The sequence below is a fragment of the Rhinichthys klamathensis genome, unplaced genomic scaffold (assembly GCF_029890125.1).
Source record: "Rhinichthys klamathensis goyatoka isolate OS25496 unplaced genomic scaffold, OSU_Roscu_1.1 h1tg000044l_1, whole genome shotgun sequence".
NCBI classification, from domain to species: domain Eukaryota; kingdom Metazoa; phylum Chordata; class Actinopteri; order Cypriniformes; family Leuciscidae; genus Rhinichthys; species Rhinichthys klamathensis.
The window spans coordinates 330376-356087 of record NW_026606591.1 but is presented as its reverse complement, the minus strand read 5'-3'; the positions used below and the strand labels follow the sequence as shown (position 1 = coordinate 356087).

The following is a 25712-nucleotide window of genomic DNA, read 5'->3' as shown; positions in this document are numbered from 1 at the left end:
TGAGAAAAACAGTGAAAGAAACAGCTTTGGTGTGAAACGGCAGGAGTTAGTAAACTAACTTAATACTGGGACCTATTGGCGTGAATGCATTAAATCCAAAACAGTGAGTAGCCTAGGCCTACTATTAATGCATTACAAAGTAAACCACTTAGTGTGAAATTCATAAATATTTGACTATATTTGAATAAAGCAAAAGTTCACATTTTCAGCACATCACTTTCACGAACCCTTGCACTGTTCCTGTACATCCTTAAGATACAATTTCCTTTGAAATAACTTATAAATCTAGTGTAGGTGTCCTAAGAGCTGAGAAGTTTAGTCTGGTCAGCATTATTGTTATTATTATATTTAAAAGGCATAAAAAATCCCATTGAAAGAAATACACAAAACAACTGACTTTTAAAAACATTTCTTCAGATATATTTGCAATTCAAAAATGTCAGAAATTGCACTACAATTATGCACACATATCAACGCAGTCTCCATTTCATTAGGCAGAAAACCTTAATTAGTAAAAGGCCAAATATCTGACGCTTGTGACCGCAACGCTCGCGTGTTTTTCTCTTTTCTTCGACGACTCCACGGCTCCGTCTATATCTGAGTTTCTGACTCGTCTACAGCTTTTTATTGGGTCTTTCCACTCGCTCCCAAGCTCAGATTTGAGACTGAATCCTCAACCTCAGGATTGTCTTCCTCTTCATCGTCATCATCTTCCTCCTCCTCTTCATCATCATCGTCATCATCGTAGTCATCATCATCTTCATTATCCTCCTCGTCTCGGTATCCCCCTCCAGATTCCAGATTTTTCCAGTAGGAGCTGTATCCGGACGCACCGTAATCGTCTTCGCCGGTCTGCCGGCCAAATTTATGGGTTCGGGCTGCAAGACAAAATCATCCGGTTAACACCAGACACTCAACGGCCTCTCCAAACTACCACTAGGCGCTGTATTAGAGTAATGTTTTTCATATAAAAAAAAAAAAAATAGATTGAGAACTATATTATATTTTAAAGGTGCTCTATGTAACTTTTAGCAGCCTCTAGTGGTGATGTTTCAGATTGCAACCAAATTTTACAAGAGCGCTCATGCTCGAACTCATAGACAATACCGTCTATTACGCAAATATCTCGGCGAATACTAGACGGATTCGGCGAGCACCGAGCTCGTTGGGACCATCTAGTCGAGCTGAAAAGAACCATATAAGTTCCATTGTTTTTGGTGGTGTTTTCGCGGAGATATTAGCAGAAAACCATCGGGCGCGCTGCAAAATTGCGGACGCCGGTGACGTCACGATCTCAGAAGAAAATCGCTCGTATCTCTGGAACGCAAAGACCCAGAGAGCTCAAATTCGGGGGAGGAGGTCCCAGGGGAACCCTTGCCCGAACGCTAGAGTGGCGGGCCTCGGGGATGCCCCCTACCGGATCGGCGTTCGCTGGGACCCCCGATTTCGAACGGCTATAACTCGGGGAGCCGGGCGAGTTGGACCTCGGGGGTGGACTCGTTCGAAAGGCCCCGTCCAGCACTACGAACGATTAGAGTCTTGGGAATATTGATCATAGATTGACTGAGATATAAGCCGAAAAACGTGCGCCTTTAACCGGACGTAACTCCCTGACCGTCTACAATAGACTGTATATAAGGAGAGAGGCTCGGGAGCACGCATGCACGTCACATCCGTTGGATTTCGCGGTAAATCCGACCCGGAGACTTCACATAGAAATAGGAATACTGGCCTTCAGAGGTAATAGCAAAACTCAACAAGTGGATCATTTTAATGTGTGATTACAACCCCTTCACACACAGGCAATTAAAAAAGGATTCATTTTAGTAGAAGTTACATAGAGCACCTTTAATGATTTTATTTTGATTAAGCTTCATCCTTCCCTCGCACTTTGTAACACATAAAAATGACCCGAAGCCCAAAAATTATCGTTATTTTTTGTCCAGAAAGCTTATTTTATTTCATTTCAATTTTTGGGAGATTTTTTATTTATTTACCTTTAAATTACTAGATTTGATCAATAAACAGAGTCATTTAAGCAAATTCCTTTAACTTAAATTCAAAATAATACAATTTCATGCATAACCCTTTTAATTCAGCTCAAAACATCTTACATTGGGTGTCTTTGCTGACCTCCAGTGGGATTTTTTTTTTATATAACATGATATTTCATGACTCTATATGGAGCAAATGAGCCGTTCCTCTAAGTCCTAAACTCAGACCTATTCAGTATGCATTCAGATGTACACATTATAAAAGCATTTTTAGTTTGAATTGAGCATTTTTAGGTTTTTCTATGTGTACAGAAGCATTCCATTCATTCCTAAGGGGGTCAAATTGGATGTTACTTTTTTCAATTTAAAGCACAAAACTCGTCAAACCATTTTTTTGTGTGTGTATTCGTGGTTCAAGTGCGACCTAGGGTCTTGGACCCCTCTGATGAACACTCAATTTAAAAAAAAAAAAAAAGGGTCAAAATGACCCGAGGGAAGGATGAGTGTGTTACCCTACACTATACTAAATAACACGTCTCAATATGGATGTCTCAAAATACAGTTAAAGCCAAAGCGACTATAACAGTAATGTTAGACGTCACTCACTGGACATGCTGAGGTCTTTGGTCTCCTGAGTTTCATGTCCACACTTTGGGCACGGAGGAGCCTTGCCTTTCTCCTGCTTGAACACTTTGCTTCGAGCGTGATCATCACAGAAACAAGCCTAGAACGACAGGATTTCAATTGTAGTTTGTCCAAACAAAATATGCATAGAAGCAAATCGGACAGATGAAAATCCTAACCTTGCACCGGAGACAAGAGTGCTGTCCAAGACGATTGCAAGATAAACCTGAAATTGGGGCAAATATCATTAAAGGTTACAAAAAGTCCGTTTGAAGAACTCAAATCCTCATCAAACCACTGGAAACGAGACGTACATTTATAAGTCTCTGCTTCCAAGACCTGGCAGCTCGCCTGGTGTTCGAACTGATCATCCTCGCACAGGAAGTTGTCGCAAAAAGAGCAGCGGAAAATGCGTCCACCTGTACGTCACACAAGCAAACGGGATTTGATGGGTTTCTCTGACAACATTAAAGCGCTTTACAGACTGGACACGAACGCTTGCTCTTTACCGTGTTCCCAAACGCTGCGGTCGCATTCGATGCAGTCTGCGTCACACAGAGGACAGGAGCAGGCGTGGGTGCTCAAGCACTTCTTCCCATGACACACCCAGGCCTCGCAGAAGTCACAGATGGCTCCCTGGTGGAAACAAACAGCGCGTTATCTACAAAGACACACATTCACAATCAAAGAAAACAGATAAGAGCTGCATCTGGGTTCGCTCTGCCAGAGAGCAGTTATCATGTTTAGGTATGAAACCGCTTACAACGATTCAAATTATTATGAGAAAGTGAGAAAAATAAGTTTCTAATGATTACAATTAACAGACCATAATCATAAGGGTGAATCACTTTATGCACACACACAGACACACACTTTAAAAGGTTAAGTGAAAACAACTTTCTGGTATTTTAAATGATTATAAGTGAAATGATTATATATAATTATTCTACAGGCTGTTGAATGCTTGATTCTGATTGGTCGGCGAACGTTCTAAGGTGTGCAATTATCTTCGGGGAAACGCTCGGCTAAAGTAGTTCCAGGCGAGTCTTGACCGCATTACAGGTCATATTACTTCGCCAAAAGATTTCAGTTATTTCAAAGGACTTTACAGACCCAGAACGACACTGACCGAGCAAATAAATATAATAAACAATAGGATCAAAATGACAAATTATTTGTAGGGGGGACAGGTACAGTATATTATTTTGAACTAAAATTCGTTTTAGAATTAAATTGTAGGCTACATAAATGGGTTAAGCAAAACAAATGTGTTTATGTCTGAGAACCTTTTAACCCTCTGGGGTCCTTCATTTCAGAGTCACACTCAGGACCTTCGGGTCCAAATGGGCCGGAAGGGTGGGATTAATATTTATTAAAAAAAATCATTTTTTTTTTTTTACTTGTTTTTTATAATATTTTTTCTTTTCTTTTTTGGTGTTTTGAGAATTTCAAAAATAAAAATGATTTATAATTAATATTAATGCAATAGTTATGACCCATTTTTCCCCCATTGAATATAATAGAAATGTAAAAAAAAAAATTTTTTTTTTTTAAAGCTGTATTTCATTTTAGAGTCAAGCCTAGGCCTCATGAAAGCAATTTTTGAAATGAGATGGATGCCATCTGGTGGACAAACTGAGCATTTTAAAAATTCAAAACCCATATGTAATCTGAATGTATTAGTGTGTATGTGTATAAAAGTGTGTTTGTGTGTGTGTGTGTGTGGATGTGTCTGTTTTGCACTCTTGATGTTTTATAGATTCACCCCTTCACTGTTGTGTGCTTTTTTTCTGGATCGTGGCTGATTTGTAGTTTGTACGCACAAAATAACTCTGTATTTTCACATTTTTGCCAATTTCCCATTCATTTCCTATGCGGGTCCATTTGGACCCGAAGGTCCTGAGTGTGACTATTTTTTTTACAACCACTTAGACTATTCAAATCCTGTCCCCAATTTTTTGGGGTGTTCATATGCCAAGTACCAACAAAGTCACCAAATTTCGGACCATTCCGATACAGCAATGATTTTAAAAAAAAAATATTTAAATGCTTCGGGTCCATTTGGGCCGAAGGACCCCAGAGGGTTAAACACATACGAACCTGAAATGACACATACTGTGTGTTAGGCTACAGTAAAATTTTTTGAGTGTCCCTTATTTTCCTGTAAAGAACCACGATTGTCCCGCATTTTTCTTTTCTGAAGTTGGCAACCTTAGTTTTACTTGAAAGAGCTCAAATCAAATGCCTGTGTCTTCAGGTTCTTCCATTGTTTTAAGCGTTTACACAATGGCAAAATACTTTCTTTTCTTTCTGAAATAACAAGAAAAAAGAAAGCTGAGAAGCAGAGAGCTGAAAAGGTGTCCTCTGCTCATATTCAGTAACCCCAAAGAGGATTTGGAAAATTGAAGTAGGGTTAATAAATAATTTCACTGTAGTAGACAACAAAATAATTTAAATGACAAACACAAATCTTATGCGTCACTATAAATGAATACACATTCCCTCAAAAATGTAACAGAAATCTATTTAAATCGCATAGAAATGTGCCCTTTTCATGCATAACACCCGGAGAAAGCTACTGGTTAGCGTTCCCATGCATTTCAGTGATGGTTGCTTGGATTCCTGTCATTTCTAGCGGAACGTGTGTGAAATCTGTGAGGATGTTTAAGGTGATGTTCACACTTACCACCATGCCCATTCCAGTGCTGTGAACGCCGGGGTGTTTTATGACACAGTCTGAAGACTTCATACATTTCGTTTTGCCTTTAAATAAAGAAACATACAATAGAACATTTGAATTTCTTAATTTCATATAGATGTACTGCTGCTTTCTGTGTAACGCACAATTCGTGATTGATCTCAAGCTGTAACAAACTGAGAGCCACAGTTAAAACATTTTTGTAGGATATCCTCCCTTTTTGGGGAATATGATCATTTCCCCTGACATCTGTTTTTTTTTCCAGATTAAGTTTGAAAAAACACCGGAGAGGCGGCAACTGAGCAACGTTTGCCAGGAAAATGAGGGTCACTTATCATGAGGGTGAAGTGTGTTTTTGGGATTCAAAAGGAGGAGGTCCATCTCACCACACTGCGCACACGTGGGAAGCTTCTGCACTGAAGAACAGAAATAGCAGAAGGCTCGGTTCTTTTGCCGCCTGGGAAACAGAAAAGAATATTATGTAAGGCTTATCAGTTTATAAGGTTTACATGTGAAAGGTAAAGTAACAATTCTGACTGTGAGCGGAAATCACAAATGAGTCACATTACCTTTGACACTTATCACACTCCTAAAAAGACAGATGAGAAAAAAGTGAGGTCAGTGCATTAATGTACCAACTGAAAAAGCAACTTGCAGCAAAATTGAAACATGTTGAAAACAGCCTGGTCAAAAATGCCAAAATATTCCTGTAGGTTACATCCGAGTTTTAATAGAAATCCCCAAAGGACCTTAATGTAATTTACTGATAGTATAGAGCTCATGAAACCTGTCCATAACATGTCTGGGTCATATCTCACAAAAGAAAAAAATATTTGCATAAAAAAATCTAAAGTCTATTTTAATACCTATCAGATTTTTTTCACAATCTGGGCCAAACTTTATGTGGCAGTGTTTTTGAGGTGTTTTCGTGCTCGTCTAGGCAACACTATCTGGGTCGAGAACACAACAGTAACCGTCCTGTCTCCCTCTTCACCGTAAATACGTTCTGGATACTTTTTAAGTGCATCATTCTGTATCCAATCATTTGGCCGGATCCCGTGATTTCCTCAGATTTAATAACCACTAATGGTGGTTGAGGAGAGATTCTCTGATATGATTGTAAAGCGCTTTGAGTGTAGGCCTAGTAGACATATGAAAGCGCTATATAAATGCCTCATTCATTCATAAAGCTGGATCTCTCCATCCAGTCTAAAAAGTGTTTTCCGGGTTGGTTTTCCTATAGGCTAAAGTCTATTCCGGCGCAGTATATTTTATAACGTCCTATAATGGTAGCCTAATGCTGGTAGATTGGCACCTGTTGAATTTCCTTTTGTTGAAACAAAACACACACACAAACACACACAGTGTGAAACACTCGCTATGGACCATTATGAATGCCTGTGTGTGCGGCAATGTGAAACAATGGCAAGCACACACGCAACTTCTACGAAAGACTGTATTCTTGAAATCTCGAAATGCTTCGACTATAATCTCCTCGAAATGCTTCGACTTTAATCTCGAAATGCTAGTTTTTTTTAAGTTTTTTTACAGATTTTTTTTTTTTACGTTGCGGTTCAGGGCTTCCGTATTTTCCTTCCAATTCTCATTATAGCAATGGAAAAAAAATATATTATTCACATTACTGTAATGTGATGAAAAAAATATTCACCCAGTACTGGTTCGTACTGCATTTAAAATCGGTATGAAACGGAAGTTGCAATCATCTTAAGGGCTTTTCACACTGAACGCGGTTAGGGACGCTCTTGAATCGAAACAATAGATCCCCGTGGAGCTATTCACACCGGGCACGATCAATCGTGCCGCGACAAAGTGAGATTTTGTGTTTGTTTTTCCCTCGTCCAATTAGATTTGAGCTTTAGATCACGTGCCCGGAGCCGCTGCTGTTGCACAAAAGCGTGAGATTAATGGCGCTGTTTTAAAAAACAAGTGTAAAAACACCAAATGTATTCCAGATGAGAGAAGAAAATGGGTGTGAAGTTCTTGTTATCATTGGTTTCTGAGAACAGATATAGTCTCACATGTTCACTTCATATTTCTTTATGCAGAACATAATTTCTATTCATTTTCCACTGAATTATGTGATCTGAAGAGTGCGAGACAGTGTAAAGAACACGTATCATATGCACCCGCGTTATGAGTCAAGAGAATTTTTTCAATCTAGATCTGTCAATCATTTTCCAGGATCATAACCGCTGCGCTTGCCGATGCCAAATAGACATACGATTACGACAATATATGTTCTGTATGTTTTTCATGCGGCTCAGGGTATTTCTAGAACAATAAAGGATGTTTACATGAGAAATGCTAAGCAGGTGTAGTGAATTCAGTCCATTATAAAACACTACAATATGTATGTCTTCCCAATGCCCATTAGGTTAGGGCGGGACTTGAATTTGTCAATGGGGAATTGATTGGATGGCTGTGGTTTGCTATTTGTGGATCTTATGTGAGTGACAGGTTGCTTCACCCTCACGGCACAAGTACTGTCAATATATATTTCATGGTGACTTTAATTTATGCCAATTTAAATAAAATAAACAACATTATAACAGTATTTTTACCAAGAAACATATCGTTATCATAGCATAATTGCCTAAGTCATGTTTATTTGAAATATGTCTAAGGCAATTATGCTATGAGGCTTTTTAAATACAACATTAATGAGAATTTGTATGGGAGGGTGTGCTTGATAATGATGTAAATAATAAGGATCTTAAATAAGCAAAATATCACTTTCTATTGGAAAACAAAACACACAAAGTCAAATTCAAAAGTAAATGTTTTACGTTTAAAAAAAAGAGAGAGAATGAGAACTGGAATTACTTGTAAGCTTTTTTGAAATATTTTCATAAAAATATTTCTTCAAACAATTTCATTTGGTAATCTGTCAATGCAGTGTGAGATCATGATGACTCTCTCTCTCTCTCACCATGGTTCCATTACATGGGTGTTTGGCCACATCAATAGCCTCTCTATTGGCCCGACTCTGTTTCTCTCGCTCCTTTCGGCTCTCGGCCTTTTTACGGGCACCAGTCTTCTTCTTAGGCATCTTTCACCTTCAATATCAAAGGCAGAATGCAAATATGACACATTAACTCGAAACAAGATGAAACATATTGCGATTTCCTGTTGATTCCGCGTTGCTTTTTTCCACTGAACTTACATGAGGGACCTGACACCTCATTAAATTATCTTAACATCTCAACACTTATTCAAACATCTCAGCTTAACAGTCACTTTCACATTTTTATTTACAGTTCAACGTAAATGCCATCCATCCTGTCGTATGAAAAACTTACCGGGATAAAGGTTTATTCGCGTTGAAAACAGGCAGATGATCACAGCTGATCCCGGTGCGTGTGTAACAGTAAATCGTCCGGCAGGAAGCTTAAGGATGCGCTGTTATCAGTTCCACAAACATTTACTAACAGGCGTCTTTTGCGCGGCGCGAGTTGTTATAGATTGTAATATAATATAGTTATATCCTATTAAAATATGTATATATATATATATTAAACCCCATATTTTCTATTTATTTAGAAGAATTACAGGAGATGCAGTCCCGCTCCATCACAGAGGAGGGCAACGAGTCTATTCTGCGCTGTCCGTAACGGAGCGGTTGCCAGATACTCTAGCAAATCGCTTCTGGATTATTACAAAGTTTGAAACATTGCCTCTGTTAAATACATGATGATAACTAAAGTAAGAGAAGAGTCCAAGATTGCATATAGTTTACATAAAAATAAGACTTTCAAATGATATGTAAAGAAGCTTAATTCAATGTTTACGGAACATTTATTTAAGCAGTAGCTATATCTAAAAAAAAAAATGTAACTTCTAAATCTGCTAAGACTGCTTTATTTTCTAATAGCCGATTATTTTATAATATTTATATTTTCATATTATTGCACTGTTGTTTTTATATAATATGTTATTTAATTAAATAAAACGCAAAGATGCTGTATTTGATTGATCAGCAATTTCCATCTTGTGTTCTACCTTTGTGTTCTGTTGCATTAATATTCAAAAATATTATCTGCATGCATTGACACCATTATATGAGAACTGAGCTGGAAGATGACCACTGTTTTCTCCAGAGCGGCTGTATAGATAAATTAACTAAATTAATAACTATTTTTTTTACAACAGAAATGAAACCATCACTGAACTTACTTAAGCTCGACTATGACACTATTTTCTTCTAGATCTGCTGTAGAGCGGAAACAAACTTTGTTGTATTATTTTCCTGTTATCACTGTAAAGCTGCTTTGAAACAATTTGTATTGTAAAAAGCGCTATAAATCAAGGTGACTTGACTTGTTGTGTTGATTCCGGGCATTTTTTAAAATATTTTTATTGTTGTTGTTGTTATATTGAATTACAATATACACGCTTTGAGTTCTCTATTGCTTCATATTGAATTATATCTTGCGTCATTCTCCAACAACTGCATGATTTCTCTACAGTGTAGGTTTAGTAATAATATCTGGCAACCTCGATGTCCGTCACACAGGCGCAAATGCTGCTGGGTGAATTGACATGATGGTGGACTGCATCTATAAGCTACTTTTAAAGGACGACGGCGTTGGACAGAGAGATGTTTCGATCTGACGGCCCTCTAGTTGTGTTGTGGGGTTGCAAAGTGATGCCGCACTCAAGAATCATCATATACTGAAAAAGAAGTGGGATAAAGACGTTCCCCAGCTTGAAAACGGCTTGTTTGGGATCATTTCTGAAAACATGGCAATGTCCCTAAACCAAGCCTGCAGGAGTCTTGCCCTGTCTACGTGGCTGCTGTCCTTTTGCTTCGTGCATTTGCTGTGTTTGGACTTCACAGTGGCAGAGAAAGAGGAATGGTACACTGCTTTCGTCAACATCACTTACCTGGACCCGGTGACATCTCAAATGAAGACAGACAAGAGTGAATGTGGCAGATATGGGGAGCACTCTCCTAAAAGAGATGCCAGGGGGTTTGTGTTTATGCCATCTCATCTGCTGGACAGACAGGCATGTGACAGTAACACTAAATTTGCCCTTCCCCATCCCAACATCCCGTGGATAGCACTGATATCCAGAGGAAACTGTACCTACAGGGAGAAGATCCGACATGCTGCTGCTCTCAATGCATCTGCTGTGGTCATTTTCAATGTGGGCTTCAGCAACTCTAATGACACCATTACTATGCCACATCACGGTAAGAGGACACAACTCTCTTTTCTTCTGCATTTGCTCTCCAATGGAATTTTGCCCATTAACTTATGCTAAAAGTACAAGTTGTGCACTGTATCCCAAGTTTATGAGGCCACTTTCATTAATAAAGATCAACTTTATGTCCCACTTAAAGGGTTAGTTCACCCCCCAAAAAAAAAAAAAATTCTCATTAATTACTTACCCCCGTGTCCGTTAGACTTTTGTTCATCTTCAGAACGCAAAAGAAGATCTTTTTGATGAAATCTGAGAGATTTCTGTCCCTCCATTGACAGTCTACGCAACTACCACTTTGACGCTTCAAAAAAAGTTCATAAAGCGATCGTAAAACTAATCCATATGAATTGATGGGTTTAGTCCAAATTTTCTGAAGAGACTTGATCACTTTATATGACAAACAGATTTAATTGAGGCTTTTATCCACATATAAACATTGATCAGCAAACATAAACAGAAGCTCAAATGTGCTTCGTAAAACACGAATGAACCTCGTTGGTTCTCACACGTCAAGCGAACATTCTTGAGCTTCCGTTTATCGTAACTGATGGGCCTTAAAGCTCTTGCCTGATCATAACCCTTTTTTTCCAGATATTACTCTGACCTTTTCTCTTTTGTAATGTCTCTCAGCCATCTCTCTTTCTACAGTCTTTCTTCAAATCTTGCTAACACTCTTCTCCCCCATCATGAGTGGATTTGCCCCCTAGCCCTACTGCTGATTGGTTCATTCTCTCCTCTCATTGGACACGCCCCCTTCTGTCGATTGGCTCACGCTCTCTTTCCCTATCATGAGTGGACACGCCCCTTACCGCTGATTGGCTACAAGTGTGTTGTGCTGCTCAGTCCGATCCACTTTCATCAGTGTCATGAAGAGCAACAGTGTTCAGACAGAATATTCTGCATATGACGATTAAAGGGATAGTTCACTTTGAAATAAATTTTTGGTATGTTTTAGCTTACCTCAAGGGCATCCACGATGTAGGTGTCTTTGTTTCCGCAGAAGTTTCAATTTTGATATTTTTAGGTCAAACCGTTCTTGTCTGTCAGTCATATAATGCAGGTCTATGGTCACCACCTCAAAGAGCATGCACAGAGAAGTCCAAATTAAACATGATTTAATGACTCGTAAATGTAAGTACACATTGATGGCCTAAGACACGAAACGAGCGGTTTCTGTGAGAAAACGAACAGTATTTATATCGTTTTTACCTCTTGTAACGCACAGACCGAAGCGCCCGCGCCCTCAGATCACTTGGACGTGGCTGTGGTTACAAGAGGTAAAAACGATATAAATACTGTTCGTTTTCTCACACAAACCGCTCGACTTCTCTGTGCATGCTCTTTGAGGTGGTGACCATAGACCTGCATTATATGACTGACAGACAAGAACGGTTAGACCTAAAAATATAAAAATTGAAACTTCTGCGGAAACAAAGACACCTACATCGTGGATGCCCTTGAGGTAAGCTAAAACATACCAAAAATTTATTTCAAAGTGAACTATCCCTTTAAAGCAGATATATGCCTTGTTTAGGTTACAGGGATAGTTCATCATTATTATCCTCACCCTTAACCTTATTATAACCCTCTGGTTTTCTTTACAACATCCCATAAGCCTCTCAACAGAACTCTTTTTCACCTCTATTCAGTCAGTGTATCTCTTTTTATAAGTTTATTTAAAATGTAAACATTTAATGGATACATTTTCAATGTTTGCATAATAATGTCATCCTTAGAAACAATATTTGCAACTGGGAAGTCCTTCCAAATTCGAAGAGAGCTGATGCCAAAAGTTGCAGAAACCCTCTATTCTCTCTTCCCAGTCTATAAAATGTTTATTTTCGTGCCAAAATTGACTTCATCACTTCACAAAAATACTTCATTTTATTTTTGGAGTAATGAAAATGAGCAACATTGTGGAAATCATCTGAGAAACTCTTTTGCCCATGAGCATTACACGTACATCAGGGATGAACACATCTGGATTCTTCAACTTTGGCTTGAGATGTTACTGTTTCACATACTTGAACAACAGCCTAAACACACCATCTGGCTTTGTTACAGTTTAGTCCAGCTGTTCTGATTTTAAGGAGGAAATGACAAACAGAGGCAAACAGGAAGTTATGAGTCCAGAGAGATGTGTGAAGTCTTCAGTTTCATATGATAAATGTTAGGTGATGCTACACGTGTCCTGCAGACTTTAACAGAATGGTACAGAAGACATACATTGAAAAACTGCCCCTCTTCAAACAAGCAAAACGCACTGTTTAAATGCAAAAATATCCATCCATCTATCCATCCATCCGTCTGTCTGTCTGTCTATCCATCCATCCATCTAATCATCTATCCATGATCTAACCACTAAAAACATTACAAAGGATCATGAAAACAGACAGAATTGCCCAGAAAAGCATTATTAAGACAATTTAATGCATGTATTCAAATTCACGCTATTCATGCTATAATTCATTTTTTTCTTTCCTAATTTTAGAATTTTTTGTGCTGATATGAATACTGTATATTGGATGGATGGATAGACGGACAGATAGATAAATGGATAGAGGGTTAGATGGATGGATGGACTGACAGACAGACATACAGATAGATGGATAGATAGAGGGTTGGATGGATGGATGGATAGACTGACAGACAGACGGATGGATGGACGGATGGATGGATAGATGATTAGATGGATGGATGGATGGATAGATAGATGACTAGATGGATGGATAGATAGACTGACAGACGGATGGATGGATGGATGATGGATGGATAGACAGACGGATAGATGGATGGATGATGGATGGATAGACAGACAGACGGATAGATGGATGGATGATAGATGATCAGATGGATGGATGAATGGCGGGACGGATGGATGGATGGATAGATGATAAGATGGATGGATGGATGGAGAGACTGACTGACAGATGGATGGATGATTGGATGGATAGACAGACAGACGGATGGATAGATGGATTGATAGATGATTAGTTGGAGGATGGATGGATGGATAGATAGACTGACAGACAGATGGATGGATGATTGGATGGCTGTTAAATGATTGGATGGATGGATGGATGGATGGATGGATGGATAGATAGACTGACAGACAGATGGATGGATGTTGAATGAATGGATGGATGGACGGATGGATGGATGGATAGGTAGATGATGGATGGACGGATGGATGGATGGATAGGTAGATGATGGACGGACGGATGGATGGATGGATAGGTAGATGATGGATGGACGGATGGATGGATGGATAGGTAGATGATGGATGGACGGATGGATGGATGGATAGGTAGATGATGGATGGACGGACGGATGGATGGATAGACGGATGGATGGATGTACAGATGGATGGATGGATGGATGGATGGACGGATGGATGGATGGATAGGTAGATGATGGATGGACGGATGGATGGATGGACGGACGGACGGATGGATGGATTGACGGATGGATGGATGGACAGATGGATGGATGGATGGATGGATGGATAGGTAGATGCTTAAATTCTACTGATAAAGTTGGTTTACAAGCTGCTTATTTAAAAAAAATCTAAATCCATGAAATGATCTCATGATGGAACCTCCTTCTATATATGAAGCGCCAGACAGATTCTGTGTACCACCTTTCCTTCTAAAAACTTGTGTAGATTTGACATTTAATGATGAGGATTGTGTTCGACAGTGCAGTGTTGGTGTGTTTGTGCGTTGTGAAGTGCGTCGTTCGTTGCCTCTAGCGCTTCCATTGAGTGAATCATTTGAGATTTGAACCCCAGGTCGTTCCTCCAGGTACGGGCGATGTGGTGGCGATCATGATTCCCGAGCCTAAAGGCCGTGAGATCGTGGCCCTGTTGGAGAAGAACGTAACGGTGGCCATGCACATCAGCATCGGCACGAGGAACCTGCAGAAGTACGTGAGCCGCACCTCTGTGGTGTTCGTCTCCATCTCCTTCATCGTCCTGATGATCATCTCTCTCGCGTGGCTGGTCTTCTACTACATCCAGAGGTTTCGCTACGCCAACGCCCGAGACCGCAACCAGGTGCTGTAGAGCCACGCCAACAACACAGCCTTTCCTTTACACCACAAACCTTAAAGGGAGACATTTCAGTATAGCATGATTCATGTCTTTTGCAGAGGCGACTGGGTGACGCTGCGAAAAAGGCCTTAAGCAAGTTACAAGTACGGACCATCAGGAAGGGGGACAAGGTTTGGTTTGGTTTTCTCTTCAGACTTCTTGGTATTTGAGGACTGTGAAACGTTTCAAGCACTTTATTCAATGCAATAATGCGATAATTATAATCCAAAAACTCATTGTCCTTCCAAGTTAGTCTTTTCTTACAAAAAAACATCATTTATCAATATGATCAAAGAACGTTTTTTTAGTTTAATGTTTTTGAAGTAAGTCTCTTCTGCTCACCAAGGCTGCGTTTATTTGATACAGTAAAAACTGTAATATTGTGAAATATTGTTTCAATTTAAAATAGCTGTTTTCTATGTGAATATATTGTAAAATGTAAGTTATTCCTGTGATCAAAGCTGAATTTTCAGCATCATTACTCCAGTCTTCAGTGTCACATGATCCTTCAGAAATCACTTTAATATGATGATTTGATGCTCAAGAAACATTTCTGATTATTATCAAGGTTAAAAACAGTTGTGCTGATTAATATTTTTGTAGAAACTGATTGTTTCGAGATTCTTTGATGAATAGAAAGCCCAAAAAAACAGCATTTATTTGAAATTTAAATTGTTTGTAACATTATAAATTACTATACTGTCACTTTTGATCAATTTAATGCATCCTTGCTTAATAAAAGTATTTAAAAAAACATCATACTGGCCTCAAATTTTTGAACACCGGTATAAAACGTATTGTTATGATTCAAAATTCTTATTGCAAGAATCACGTTTGAAGAGAAAATGATAAAAGCTTATATAAAACAAAAAGCAACTCTCCAATGACGCTTCCGATGTGTGACGTTTCACCATGTCTTTTTATGGAGTATCTTTGATCTGCTGTCTGAATCCTGTCCTGTAACACCCATCTGTGATTCATTCACATTAGACGCGCTTTATGACTGTATGTTCCCGTCTGTCTAATGGAGATTTCAGGGAAGTGTACACATAAAGTGCTCACGTGCGGTTACTCACTACATTTATCGGCCCCCTGTTTCTAGGAAACCGAGTCGGACTTTGACAACTGCGCAGTGTGTATCGAAGACTACAAACCTAATGACGTCGTCAGGATTCTGCCGTGTCGGTAAGATTTCAGGCAAACATAAAAGTATTATGAAATGATGAAGTCTGATTCTGCTTAAAACTATGCATGATGCATTATTAGTGTAGGTAGCGTTACTTGGCCGTATTGAAGTTCAACCAAAAACTATTGAACTAAAACCATCATCTTTTAATCTGTACAACTTTAAGTTGCCAATAGTGCAGCATCGATATGAACATTACCATGCCAAAGCATTGCGTACAATGTGTCTAATAATTGTAATAATAATAACTGTGGTAATAATTAACGTGACTTTTGCATGAATTAGTTTGTTACCTTATGTTAGTTTTTACACAACAGTTTAAGGATGTAACTGTTTTGCTCAAATAGCCAATGATGCAAAGACAAATTTAAAACCGTTTTAACGCATTAAATGCATAAAAGAGCTCTTTTACAAAGTATTGATTTTGTTTTTAAGGTCTACTAGAATGTTTCCATGCTTGAATGTTTTAAAAAACACAGTTTTTCACACATTCTCCATTGTTGCAGCCCCTCTCTTCCCAGTCTGTCAGTAACGCTCGGTTTAGTTCCTGTCTCTATGAAGCCCCTCCTTCTGAAAAGCACACTGTGCTCTGATTGGTTGGCTGGACCAGTGTGTTGTGATTGGTCAACTCTAACAAACCCCGCCCATTTATTTAGCATGCCTTGGGCGGGAATTATTTAAATGAGGAATATTGTGACGTGCTCCCGACAGGAAACTCAAGACTACAATGGAGGCGTTTCAGGGAGTTCAGAAACAGTGACACTGATATAGAGAATAACTCCCGTCCCGTCAGAGGGACTTTTAGACTTTTCAGACCTTTTTCATGCTCAAACAGCAACATCACACACTAAAGAAAGATGAACATTAAAAAAAAAACATAATAGTTCCTCTTTCAAATGTGTTTGAAAAGTGTTAAACATGTTTTTCGGGTCTTTTTGAGTAAGTAACTGTGCTGTTATTGTCAGTCACGTCTTCCATAAGACCTGTGTGGACCCTTGGCTTCAGGACCACAGAACCTGTCCCATGTGCAAAATGAACATCCTTAAAGCCCTGGGCATCCCGGTAAGAGTCGAAGCTTGCCATGGCCTTTACATATGACCTTGAGTTTTGCTCGAAATAAGCTGGAATTTTCCGTTCAAACAGCCCAATACAGACTGTTCTGATGACATGCCTCCTGATTATGAGATGTCCATCAGCGGGCCGCCCACCAATCTTGTGACGGGGGCGAGTGAGGTCTCCGTGGGCGAGAGCTCGGTGGTCCTGGACCCAGCGCTCAGAACAACGGGCCTGTCACACATTTACCTCGAGATGGACTCGTTCCCGTTCCCGCCGGCCGGAGAGAGCCACCACATCGCCAGCAGTGAGTATATGGATGACCCAGCGGGTGTGTGTCTTACATTACTCCGACCAATCTTGACATAAACATTTTCTGGAGAAAATAAGTTAAGTAATTATTCATGAATATTATATTTGAGTAATTATAAATGAATTCGTGACATACACTACCGTTCAAAAGTTTTTTATTTGAACAAAAATAATAGTTATATTGTGAAATATTATTACAATTTAAAATAAGGTTTCTATTGTAATAATATATATTAAAATGTAATTTATTCCAGTGATCAAAGCTGAATTTTCAGCATCATTACTGAGGATTTTTGGATGAATAAACAGTTCAATCAATCTTTATAACATTATAAATGTCTTTAATATCAATTTTGATCAATTTAATGCAACCTTGCTGAATAAAATTGTTAATTTCTTTCAAAAAGTGTACTGTCCCCAAACTTTTGAAAGGTAGTGCATCCTAAATATTGATAAATCACAGTTCTCACGGTCAAAGAAAACCTTGAAATATTAGGACATTTTAAAATGGTGATTTCCAGGGCTGGGAAATTTCTAAACGTTTTTTTTTATACTAAATGAATTTAGAATTGCTATTTTGACGATGCAATCTGTATACAATTATTTTTAAAAATCCTTACAACTGGACAATTTATAGAAGATCATTATTAAAAAAAATTGGGAATATATATATTTAAAAAAAAAAAAAAATTATGAAACTCAAAAGAGGGTCTATCAAAATATGGAAAATGTCCTAATAAAGAAATGTTTCCATATAATGCATAATGGTTCTGTCTAAAAGGAATTTTAATTCCGACATGAAATCTCACGTTGACCTCCACATCTCTTCGATCTGGATTTGATTATTTGAGTCTGTTCCAGTGGTCTTCTGTGTGATCTACTTTCAGCTCTCTTATATTTAGGTCATTGGGTTTTTTTTTGGTACCGTTTGGCAAATAAAAGCACAGCCTGTCCTGGTTCTCCATCGCAGCTCTAGTCAGATTAATAGACTAGATTAGTTTCTGCTCACAAGCACTGCAAATAAGTCCATCAAGCCTCAGAAAGGACAAAAAACACCATGAAAGTAATCTATATGAATCTTCCAAGCCATTAGTCCTCCACCGAAGCTCTGAAATCTCATTCACGTTTTTATTCAAAATTCAAAAATGACGCATCACACTAGATTTGGCGCCAAAACGGCATTTGTAATGTTCTTTGTTGTTTCAGGTGAGCACCAGCCCTCCATGAGCAACGATTCAGACACCTCACTCATCATGCCAGTGGAGCTCGTCCCGTCCGAGGTAGAGCTCCAGTCCGATCCAGAGCAGGACGATGTGAAGTCCTGAAGATTACTGAAGCCTCTTGGTGCCATGAACGGAGCAGGAATGCAGCGGGACGGTAAAAGAGCACGAGAATAGCAGCACAGGTGTGCGACCTCCTTGTTTTGACCTCATTGACACCACTATAAAAACAGCTTGCCTGTCCTCGTCCTCTTGGCTTTAGCAACCTCATGGCGTCTACTGTCCGGAGCTTGACTAGAAAAGCCACATGGTCCTAAGAGGGATGTTTTCGCTTTTACTTTTGGGAAAATTTGACTGTTTCAACTTCCCTATGGGATCACTGCCAGTACAAACCAGTATATTCCAAAATCAATAGATGTAATGCATCGAGGAATGTGGCCTACATTTGCTTTGAGTGTCTAAAGCGTTTAGCATGTGCTCTAACCGGTGTCGTCTCACAGACGCTATTTGTGCTTATCGTACGCGGGACGCTATTTTTGCATTGTGACGACATGATCTTCCCTATGAAGTAGAACCCAGTTTATGATATGGTGAGTGTTTTAGCAGCCGTATCCAGAGAGGCAGGGCTTGTATGTCATAATGCCACAAAAGCACAGTTAAAGCACATTCTTTCCACTAGTTTTGACAAAGTATTGTCATCTATAGAGTCTCAGGCCGCATGCACACTGCTGAATAAAGTGTCACTCCGGTTTGGAGTGCTTAAAGGGATAGTTCACCCAAAATTGAAAATTAGCCCATGATTCACTCACCCTCAAGCCATCCTAGGTGTATATGACTATCTTTCAGACGAACACTTTCAGACGAGTTATATTTAAAAATATCCTGGCTCTTCCGAGCTTTATAATGGGAGTGAATGGGGGGTGAGATTTTGAAGCCCAAAAAAGTGCATCCATCCATCATAAAAATAATCCATACGTCTCCAGGGGGTTATTAAAGGCCTTCTGAAGCGAAGCCATGCGTTTGTGTAAGAAAAATATCCATATTTAAAATGTTATTAGTTATAATAACTAGCTTCCTGCAGACAGCCAAACGTAATAAAAATGCCCCCAAAAACCAAGATATGGCGCAAAAAAAGTGCCGTTTTCCCGAATATAAGCACGTTTGCAAATGTGATATTGATTTTATACAATTCAATAAACAAGAAGTTAATATGCTATTAGGTGACTTACATTTTATACACCATATTGTCTGTTTTTCCTCTATTTTTCCAACGAAAATAGTTCCAAACACTAGAGCCATTGCGCGTCACAGAGCAACACAGTTTCAGTTTGGTTACTGAACGAATCCGAGTTTTTGAACGAATCGTTCTAATTGAATGACTCGACGACTCGCTCGCTGTGTCCGAAATCGAATACTTCCCTACTAAATAGCATGTGAAAAACAATACGCCAAAAGAGTAGTATGTCCGAATACACACAGAGGAAACTCGAAAAAGTTCATTTATTTCAGTTATTCAACTTAAAAGGAGAAACTAATATATTATATCGACTCATTACATGCAGAGTGAGATATTTCAAGCCTTTATTTGTTATCATTTTGATGATTATGGCTTACAGCTTATGAAAACCCCAAATTCAAAATTAGATTATTGTGAAAAGGTTTTCATAAGCTGTAAGCCATAATCATCAAAATTATAACAAATAAAGGCTTGAAATATCTCACTCTGCATGTAATAAGTCGATATAAAAGTGAAACGGGTCGCTACTGGAATGGGGTAAACTAGTATTCGATTGTGAACACGGTCTCGGGGTCAACCATCATGAGGAGAAATTCACTCGCAATTAAATGCTAACTAGTGCAGTGTGCTATATTTAAATTTTTTTTTTTTTTTTAAGTTAGCCCCAGGTAAAAGGGAAGTGTGTACACAAGACTGGATTGCGATCTGACGGCTGAATTGGGCCGAACCGTTCAACTGTACGCGTTTGTTAAAAAAACTTGTTCTTTGTCATTATTTTTGCTCTTTTGTTTGGTTGCTGCAGAAATCGCACATGCAACTTTTATGAGGAAGCAGGAAAAGCACTTTGCTCAAATATCAGCTGCTCACGACACTGAAGGATAGTTAACCATCTGTTTTAAATGACCGTTTCTTTTTATCATTCACAATGGGAAAGCGAAAGACTATTGAATGGTTATTTTGATATCAAAGGGTTTATTTTTCTAAAAAAAAAAAAAGACAAAAGAAAAAACAAAGGGCATCGTACAGTGCGTGAAGATAAACATTGTTGAAACACCCCTTCTAAATATTTATGTTTTATTATTATACCTATTATTGTTTCACTCAATAGTTTTCCCATTATATACAGTATATCAATATTGTGATCATGTAGCCTGGTAATGTTGAATACAGACTGGCTGTTTACAGTGTGTCTGTGTACCAGCCAACTTTCTTTCTGTTCTTTATTAATATTCTTTTATTTGAATTATTAAAGCAATTGCATTAATGATTTTTCAACTAATTATTATTAACTTCATTAGGTATAAAGCCGTTTTTGTTCTGGTGTTGAAATATTTTTCTCAATGAGAGAGACTGTGTCTCAAATGTCCTTCCCCAGTTAAACGCCCTCATACCCAGAATGCACTCCTGCGGTCAGATGGGCTGATGAATGTTCAGCACACTAAACCAAAGCTTCAGCGTATATGTTTCTTGTGTCAGGATAGGTGGATATGGCGTGTACTATTGTAATGAATGATCATCATGATGGATGTAAACGTGACTGAACTGGGATCAGTCGTAGAGCTGTGGGAACAGCGCTGGGGTCTGTGATCCTGATATTCATATATATTTAGTAATATTTAACGTAAAGGCTTGTGCAGTGTTATGCACATCGGTCGGCCAAAAAGCACATGAGATTTCCCGGAGATCTGCAGATTTATTTTATTGTAACTTTAGTCTGGCATGAATAAAACTGTTGTTTAGAGGAATTTTATGAGATTAGATGATTACCCACCCATGATAGTGTGTTTTCTTTCAATGAAATCTGTGGTTGATATCAGTCTAGGAATCATTTTGTGAGTCCATTAAAGCAGTCACATCATGTATTTTGTTATTTATTTTTCTTCCTTAGGGAATTCATTTACAATATTTGTGTCCTGTCCGTGCCTTCAAGACTATGTAAACGGCCTCTTCACATATGAAAGGCTGCATTTGGACACGTTACTGAAACAGCTGGTGCTGAAATCTTGTTCAAAATGTTTTCATCAAGATGATCAAGGAAAATGATATTCCTTTTATGACCCCTTTATAGGAACTAATCTACATGTCTATGTGTTGTTGTAGGCCGAGTTGAACGACTGCTGTTTATTAATAAATAAATCAGACCTGAAAGCTTTGGTGTAAAGACTGATTTATCAAGCTCATATGTATATAATTTGTCTTTGGTTGATAACCTTCCCTAATTTATGAACACAATTGCACTGGATTTCTTTCTTGGTTTGCCATGAATGGTTTGGCAGTAAAATTACATGCTTTTTATTGGCAGAATGACACGATTAGAGAGAAACACAAATGATGTACAACTTAAGTGTGGGAAAACAGGAGGGGTGAACCTAACCAGACTATGTTAGTCTTGCGAAATAACAGATAAGATCAAGGTATAATAGCATCCAGGCCAAAAGAAAATACCTGCAGGCTTTGTTGCTTTGTTCAATAGTCTTATTTTAAAATGTTCTATTAATCAAAGAATCCAGGGGGGGAAAAACAACGTATTAAGTTTCCAGGAAAAAAATCGTATTACTTTCAACAAAAATATGAAGCAGCACAACTGTTTGCATCATTGATAATAATCAGAAATGTTTCTTGAGCATCAAATCAGCATATTAGAATGATTTCTGAAGGATCGTGTGACACTGAAGACTGAAATAGACTGAAATAGAAAACTTTTATTTTACATTGTAATAAAATTTCACAATACTACTGTTTTTACTGTGGTTTCTTTTTCAAACTTTTTTAACAATAGTGTATAAATAGTCCAAATGCAACATTTGATCAAATATCTAAAGTCAAGGTGGTGTGGATGTATATTAAAAGAAGCTGAATATGACTTCTTACTGAATAGATTGGAATTCATTTACATATTTTATTAATAATTATATCTTTTTTATATTATAAAGCATTAAGTTATGAAGCATCCAAGAACGGTTAGAAGAAGGGTCCAACTCCCTGACATTTAATTTGCTCTACTACAACACATGGTAAACCAGCCTGCTTCATTATTTAAAGGTGAAGTGTGTAAATCTAGTTAATCTTGCCGTTTAGTCGGCACAGAAATGACACGTCTCACATTTAATGACTAAATGGTTGCATAACTCCCATTTGTCTTCCTCTAATGCTGTTCGTCGGCGCAGAAAACAGCGTTGTGTTTCCAAGCAACAGTTAACATAAAGATGACAGACTGGACTGTATTTGTGTCAGCCGGCTGACATCTGGTGCGGGAGCCATTAAACACAATGACAAAGCTGTGTCGCTTGAAGATGTTTCCATCATATCGACGGATGAAAGGTGAGAATAATAAAAGAGACCCGGGTATGAATGCTGTCTGTCTTCACGTTTAGTTGCCAGACTTGAAACCCCCTTTTTTAGCAGAGACGTGAAAATGCACTATCCAAACTTAAATACAGTAGCCTAGTTGTAATTCATCGACGCTTTGTAGTTCAAGGTTGGTCTGTATTTAAAGAAGACACTTAACATTATTGCTGAACGCACTTCAAAAAATGAAAGTATAAAGTTACAGAAGTTTAGGTTTTTTCTGTAAAGCAAAGGTACTGTAGGCTAGTAAACACTTGGCAGAAGATCAAAGCCATATATCTAACCAATTTGTGTTCCAAATTTGAAGCTGATATCACAATAATTGAGTTTCCTGTGAGATTTTATATAGGCGCTCTACCAGAAATAGCCACCGGGTGACACCCACAATCCACAATCTTAGTTCTCCTGTCACAAATTAATACATATCTGTCACAATATCTCTTTTATCACAAAACAGTGGCCAAATATGTACCATGGAGTCTTGGAACTTGGACCTAGAAAAAGATTTGATTAAAAAACTGCAGTAGATTTTGTCAAATTTGAAACATGACACTAGGGGGAGAATTTAATAAACTTAAAACTTATATAAACTTGCTGTTTTGATTCAGGAAGAACTGTAATGGCCAGAACCGAATTAAATTATTGGACAAACATTTTTTTGATCCTGAGACTTCCACAGAGGGTGTTGAAAATGTATATTAATAGGCTATTTAGAGCACTTCTATTATTGATTGCTATTAGGATGTGTAGTTTCAACCAGAATACGCAAAGTGTCTATGAACTAAATTGATGCCCTACCTTTAAATATCTGTCCTGAAGTATTTGTCCAAACATTAACCTGTAATTGCATGCTTCGCTCCAGGGTATTAAAAGTGCAAAAATTCATTCTGAACACCGTTGAGAATTGAGGCACTGAGAATTGGGTAAGAGAGACGAAACTGATGGCCTGGGTCTGTGGTGGAGTAGTGAGTTTGATGTGTAGTTAAATTCGAGGTTCTGTGGGGTGTGGACTGGATCCACTCCATTCCTAAAGTTTCCGAACAAATGGGGTTTTGGGGTGCGGACTGATGGGGCAGTGAACCCGAGGTTACCCCGTGAGTCAGTCCTAGAGCGATCAATCCGATTTTAGGGGAATATCGGGTCCATCGGAGACGTCCAATAGATTTCTTAGGCGCGCCAAAATAACACCACAGACACAGTGTGATATATTTGTGAAAGGAGTTGTGAAAAATTTGATAAACCGGTGTTTTGCCAGATGAGAAGTTTATCTATGTATCATCTTTTTGCTATTTTAATTCATTTTATAACTGTATCATATATCTCTTTTAATTAACTGTTTTAATTTTCCTTGCTTTTATTTTGTAATTATTTGAATTCCTTTCTGTAAAGCACTTTGAATTGCCATAGTGTGTGAAATATGCTATATAAATAAACTTGCCTTGCCTTGCCATTGTGCAACAAGTTTTTGGATGGCACATTTTCTTCAGGAAATCTAGTTAGTGCTTTATCTGGCTGTGATCTTGGAGACATTAAATGTTGTCCAGGATGTGCCTCACCCTATTCTGGGGAATAGACGCAGTCTAAAAAAGACATGGGGTGAATACCAGTCCAGAACGTTTCCTATTCTCAAACATCAGTATCAAACTCATGCTTGATATCTTGATGATGTCTTTGTAGGCTGATCCTTTTAAAATAGCCTTTTCCGCTCTTCAAACACAACCTCTGCTTTATAGCTTTATCCTTTTGTTATGTCATGAGGATCTCAGCTTTGCACAGGCCGTTGTAACCCAAAAGCGTGGCCTCGATTTCCAACCTGTTCCTTATTATAGACCTACAGCCACCCTGCATACGCTCTCACTTCAAGTGGATGGTTATGCGCTGGTTTTGGATGTTCCCTCTACTGTGCAAACCAGATTTCTCTTGTTTATTTAAAAGTTAGCTAGAAAACCAGATGCCCTGCCAATTTCTGATGTTGAACTTTTCAGCATTTTGGGTTGGGATGTCAATAACTTGCCTCAACGTGCCCCTGCTGGTTCTCTGTTATCAGGTTAACTAGCATTGTATTATTCAATGCAGGTCTCTGAGCTGTTTGGCTGCAATCCACTTCATTATTTTCAGGAATGCTTGTGGTGTAATTTGGATTGTGTTCTGTCTCCTCCTCAGTAACTCCTATCAGGCATGCTGATATTACCGATTCAAAGCGATTCTGTTACCCTGACAAGGTCTGTCCAACAACAACATAAAGCTGGTGCAGTTGCCAAATATGTGTCCGTTGTGCATGACCTATTGTACTGCAATAGTGAAAATACTTCCTCTTTCGGCAAAATATGTCTTTTAATAACACGTCGCTTAAAATCTAATAAATATATATAAAGAGTGTTGGAGAAGCTATTTGAAAGCTTGCTACATGATAATCATTCAAAAAGCTAGTTAGGCTATGCATGCAAGCTACAAAACTACACTGAAAACTTAAGGGGCAATATCCTTTATAAAATGTAAAACTATAACTATAATATTGAATAGTTATAATAAAAAGTATAACTTATCCAATAATGTATCATTGAAACGGCTGTATTTTGCTGGCACAAAAACAAGGCGGGGTTTTGAATGAATGAACCATCACAATTAAGGGTGACGAAAGCCTAAATACTTTGGAATACTCGAGGTTTATGTGTAGGCTATAGTAAATTGTATATTAGTAATTTACATAACAAGCGATACAAA

The 25712-nt window shown here is 38.4% G+C and overlaps 2 protein-coding genes across 2 annotated transcripts; one reads left to right on the top strand and one right to left on the bottom strand.

The window, feature by feature from the left end:
* Nucleotides 1-397: 397 nt before the first annotated feature.
* znf330 (zinc finger protein 330) lies at nt 398-8793 on the bottom strand. The gene is made up of 10 exons (XM_056247221.1): nt 8637-8793; nt 8267-8393; nt 5886-5905; nt 5703-5773; nt 5305-5381; nt 3128-3254; nt 2933-3037; nt 2798-2844; nt 2601-2718; nt 398-878 (listed from the first exon to the last, which is right to left on the bottom strand). Exons 2-10 carry the CDS (start codon nt 8384-8386, stop codon nt 625-627), a joined length of 939 nt encoding a protein of 312 aa, XP_056103196.1. The 5' UTR covers nt 8387-8393; nt 8637-8793; the 3' UTR covers nt 398-624.
* A 1030-nt stretch (nt 8794-9823) lies between these two features.
* On the top strand, nt 9824-18571 carry rnf150a (ring finger protein 150a). The gene is made up of 7 exons (XM_056247220.1): nt 9824-10531; nt 14346-14596; nt 14692-14763; nt 15735-15817; nt 16784-16880; nt 16962-17178; nt 18390-18571. The coding sequence occupies exons 1-7, from the start codon at nt 10078-10080 to the stop codon at nt 18506-18508; spliced, it is 1293 nt and encodes a 430-aa protein (XP_056103195.1). The 5' UTR covers nt 9824-10077; the 3' UTR covers nt 18509-18571.
* Nucleotides 18572-25712: the final 7141 nt, after the last annotated feature.

Excerpts from the sequence above, each read along its gene's own strand:
- znf330 (XM_056247221.1), bottom strand. The coding sequence starts at position 8,386 with ATGCCTAAGAAGAAGACTGGTGCCCGTAAAAAGGCCGAGAGCCGAAAG. Across the intron at positions 5,774-5,885 it reads GAGTGTGATAAGTGTCAAAG|GCGGCAAAAGAACCGAGCCT; the intron begins GTAATGTGACTC and ends TCTGTTTCCCAG. Across the intron at positions 879-2,600 it reads CAAAGACCTCAGCATGTCCA|CCCGAACCCATAAATTTGGC; the intron begins GTGAGTGACGTC and ends TTTGTCTTGCAG.
- rnf150a (XM_056247220.1), top strand. The coding sequence starts at position 10,078 with ATGGCAATGTCCCTAAACCAAGCCTGCAGGAGTCTTGCCCTGTCTACG. Across the intron at positions 15,818-16,783 it reads GTCAGGATTCTGCCGTGTCG|TCACGTCTTCCATAAGACCT; the intron begins GTAAGATTTCAG and ends TGTTATTGTCAG. Across the intron at positions 16,881-16,961 it reads TTAAAGCCCTGGGCATCCCG|CCCAATACAGACTGTTCTGA; the intron begins GTAAGAGTCGAA and ends CCGTTCAAACAG.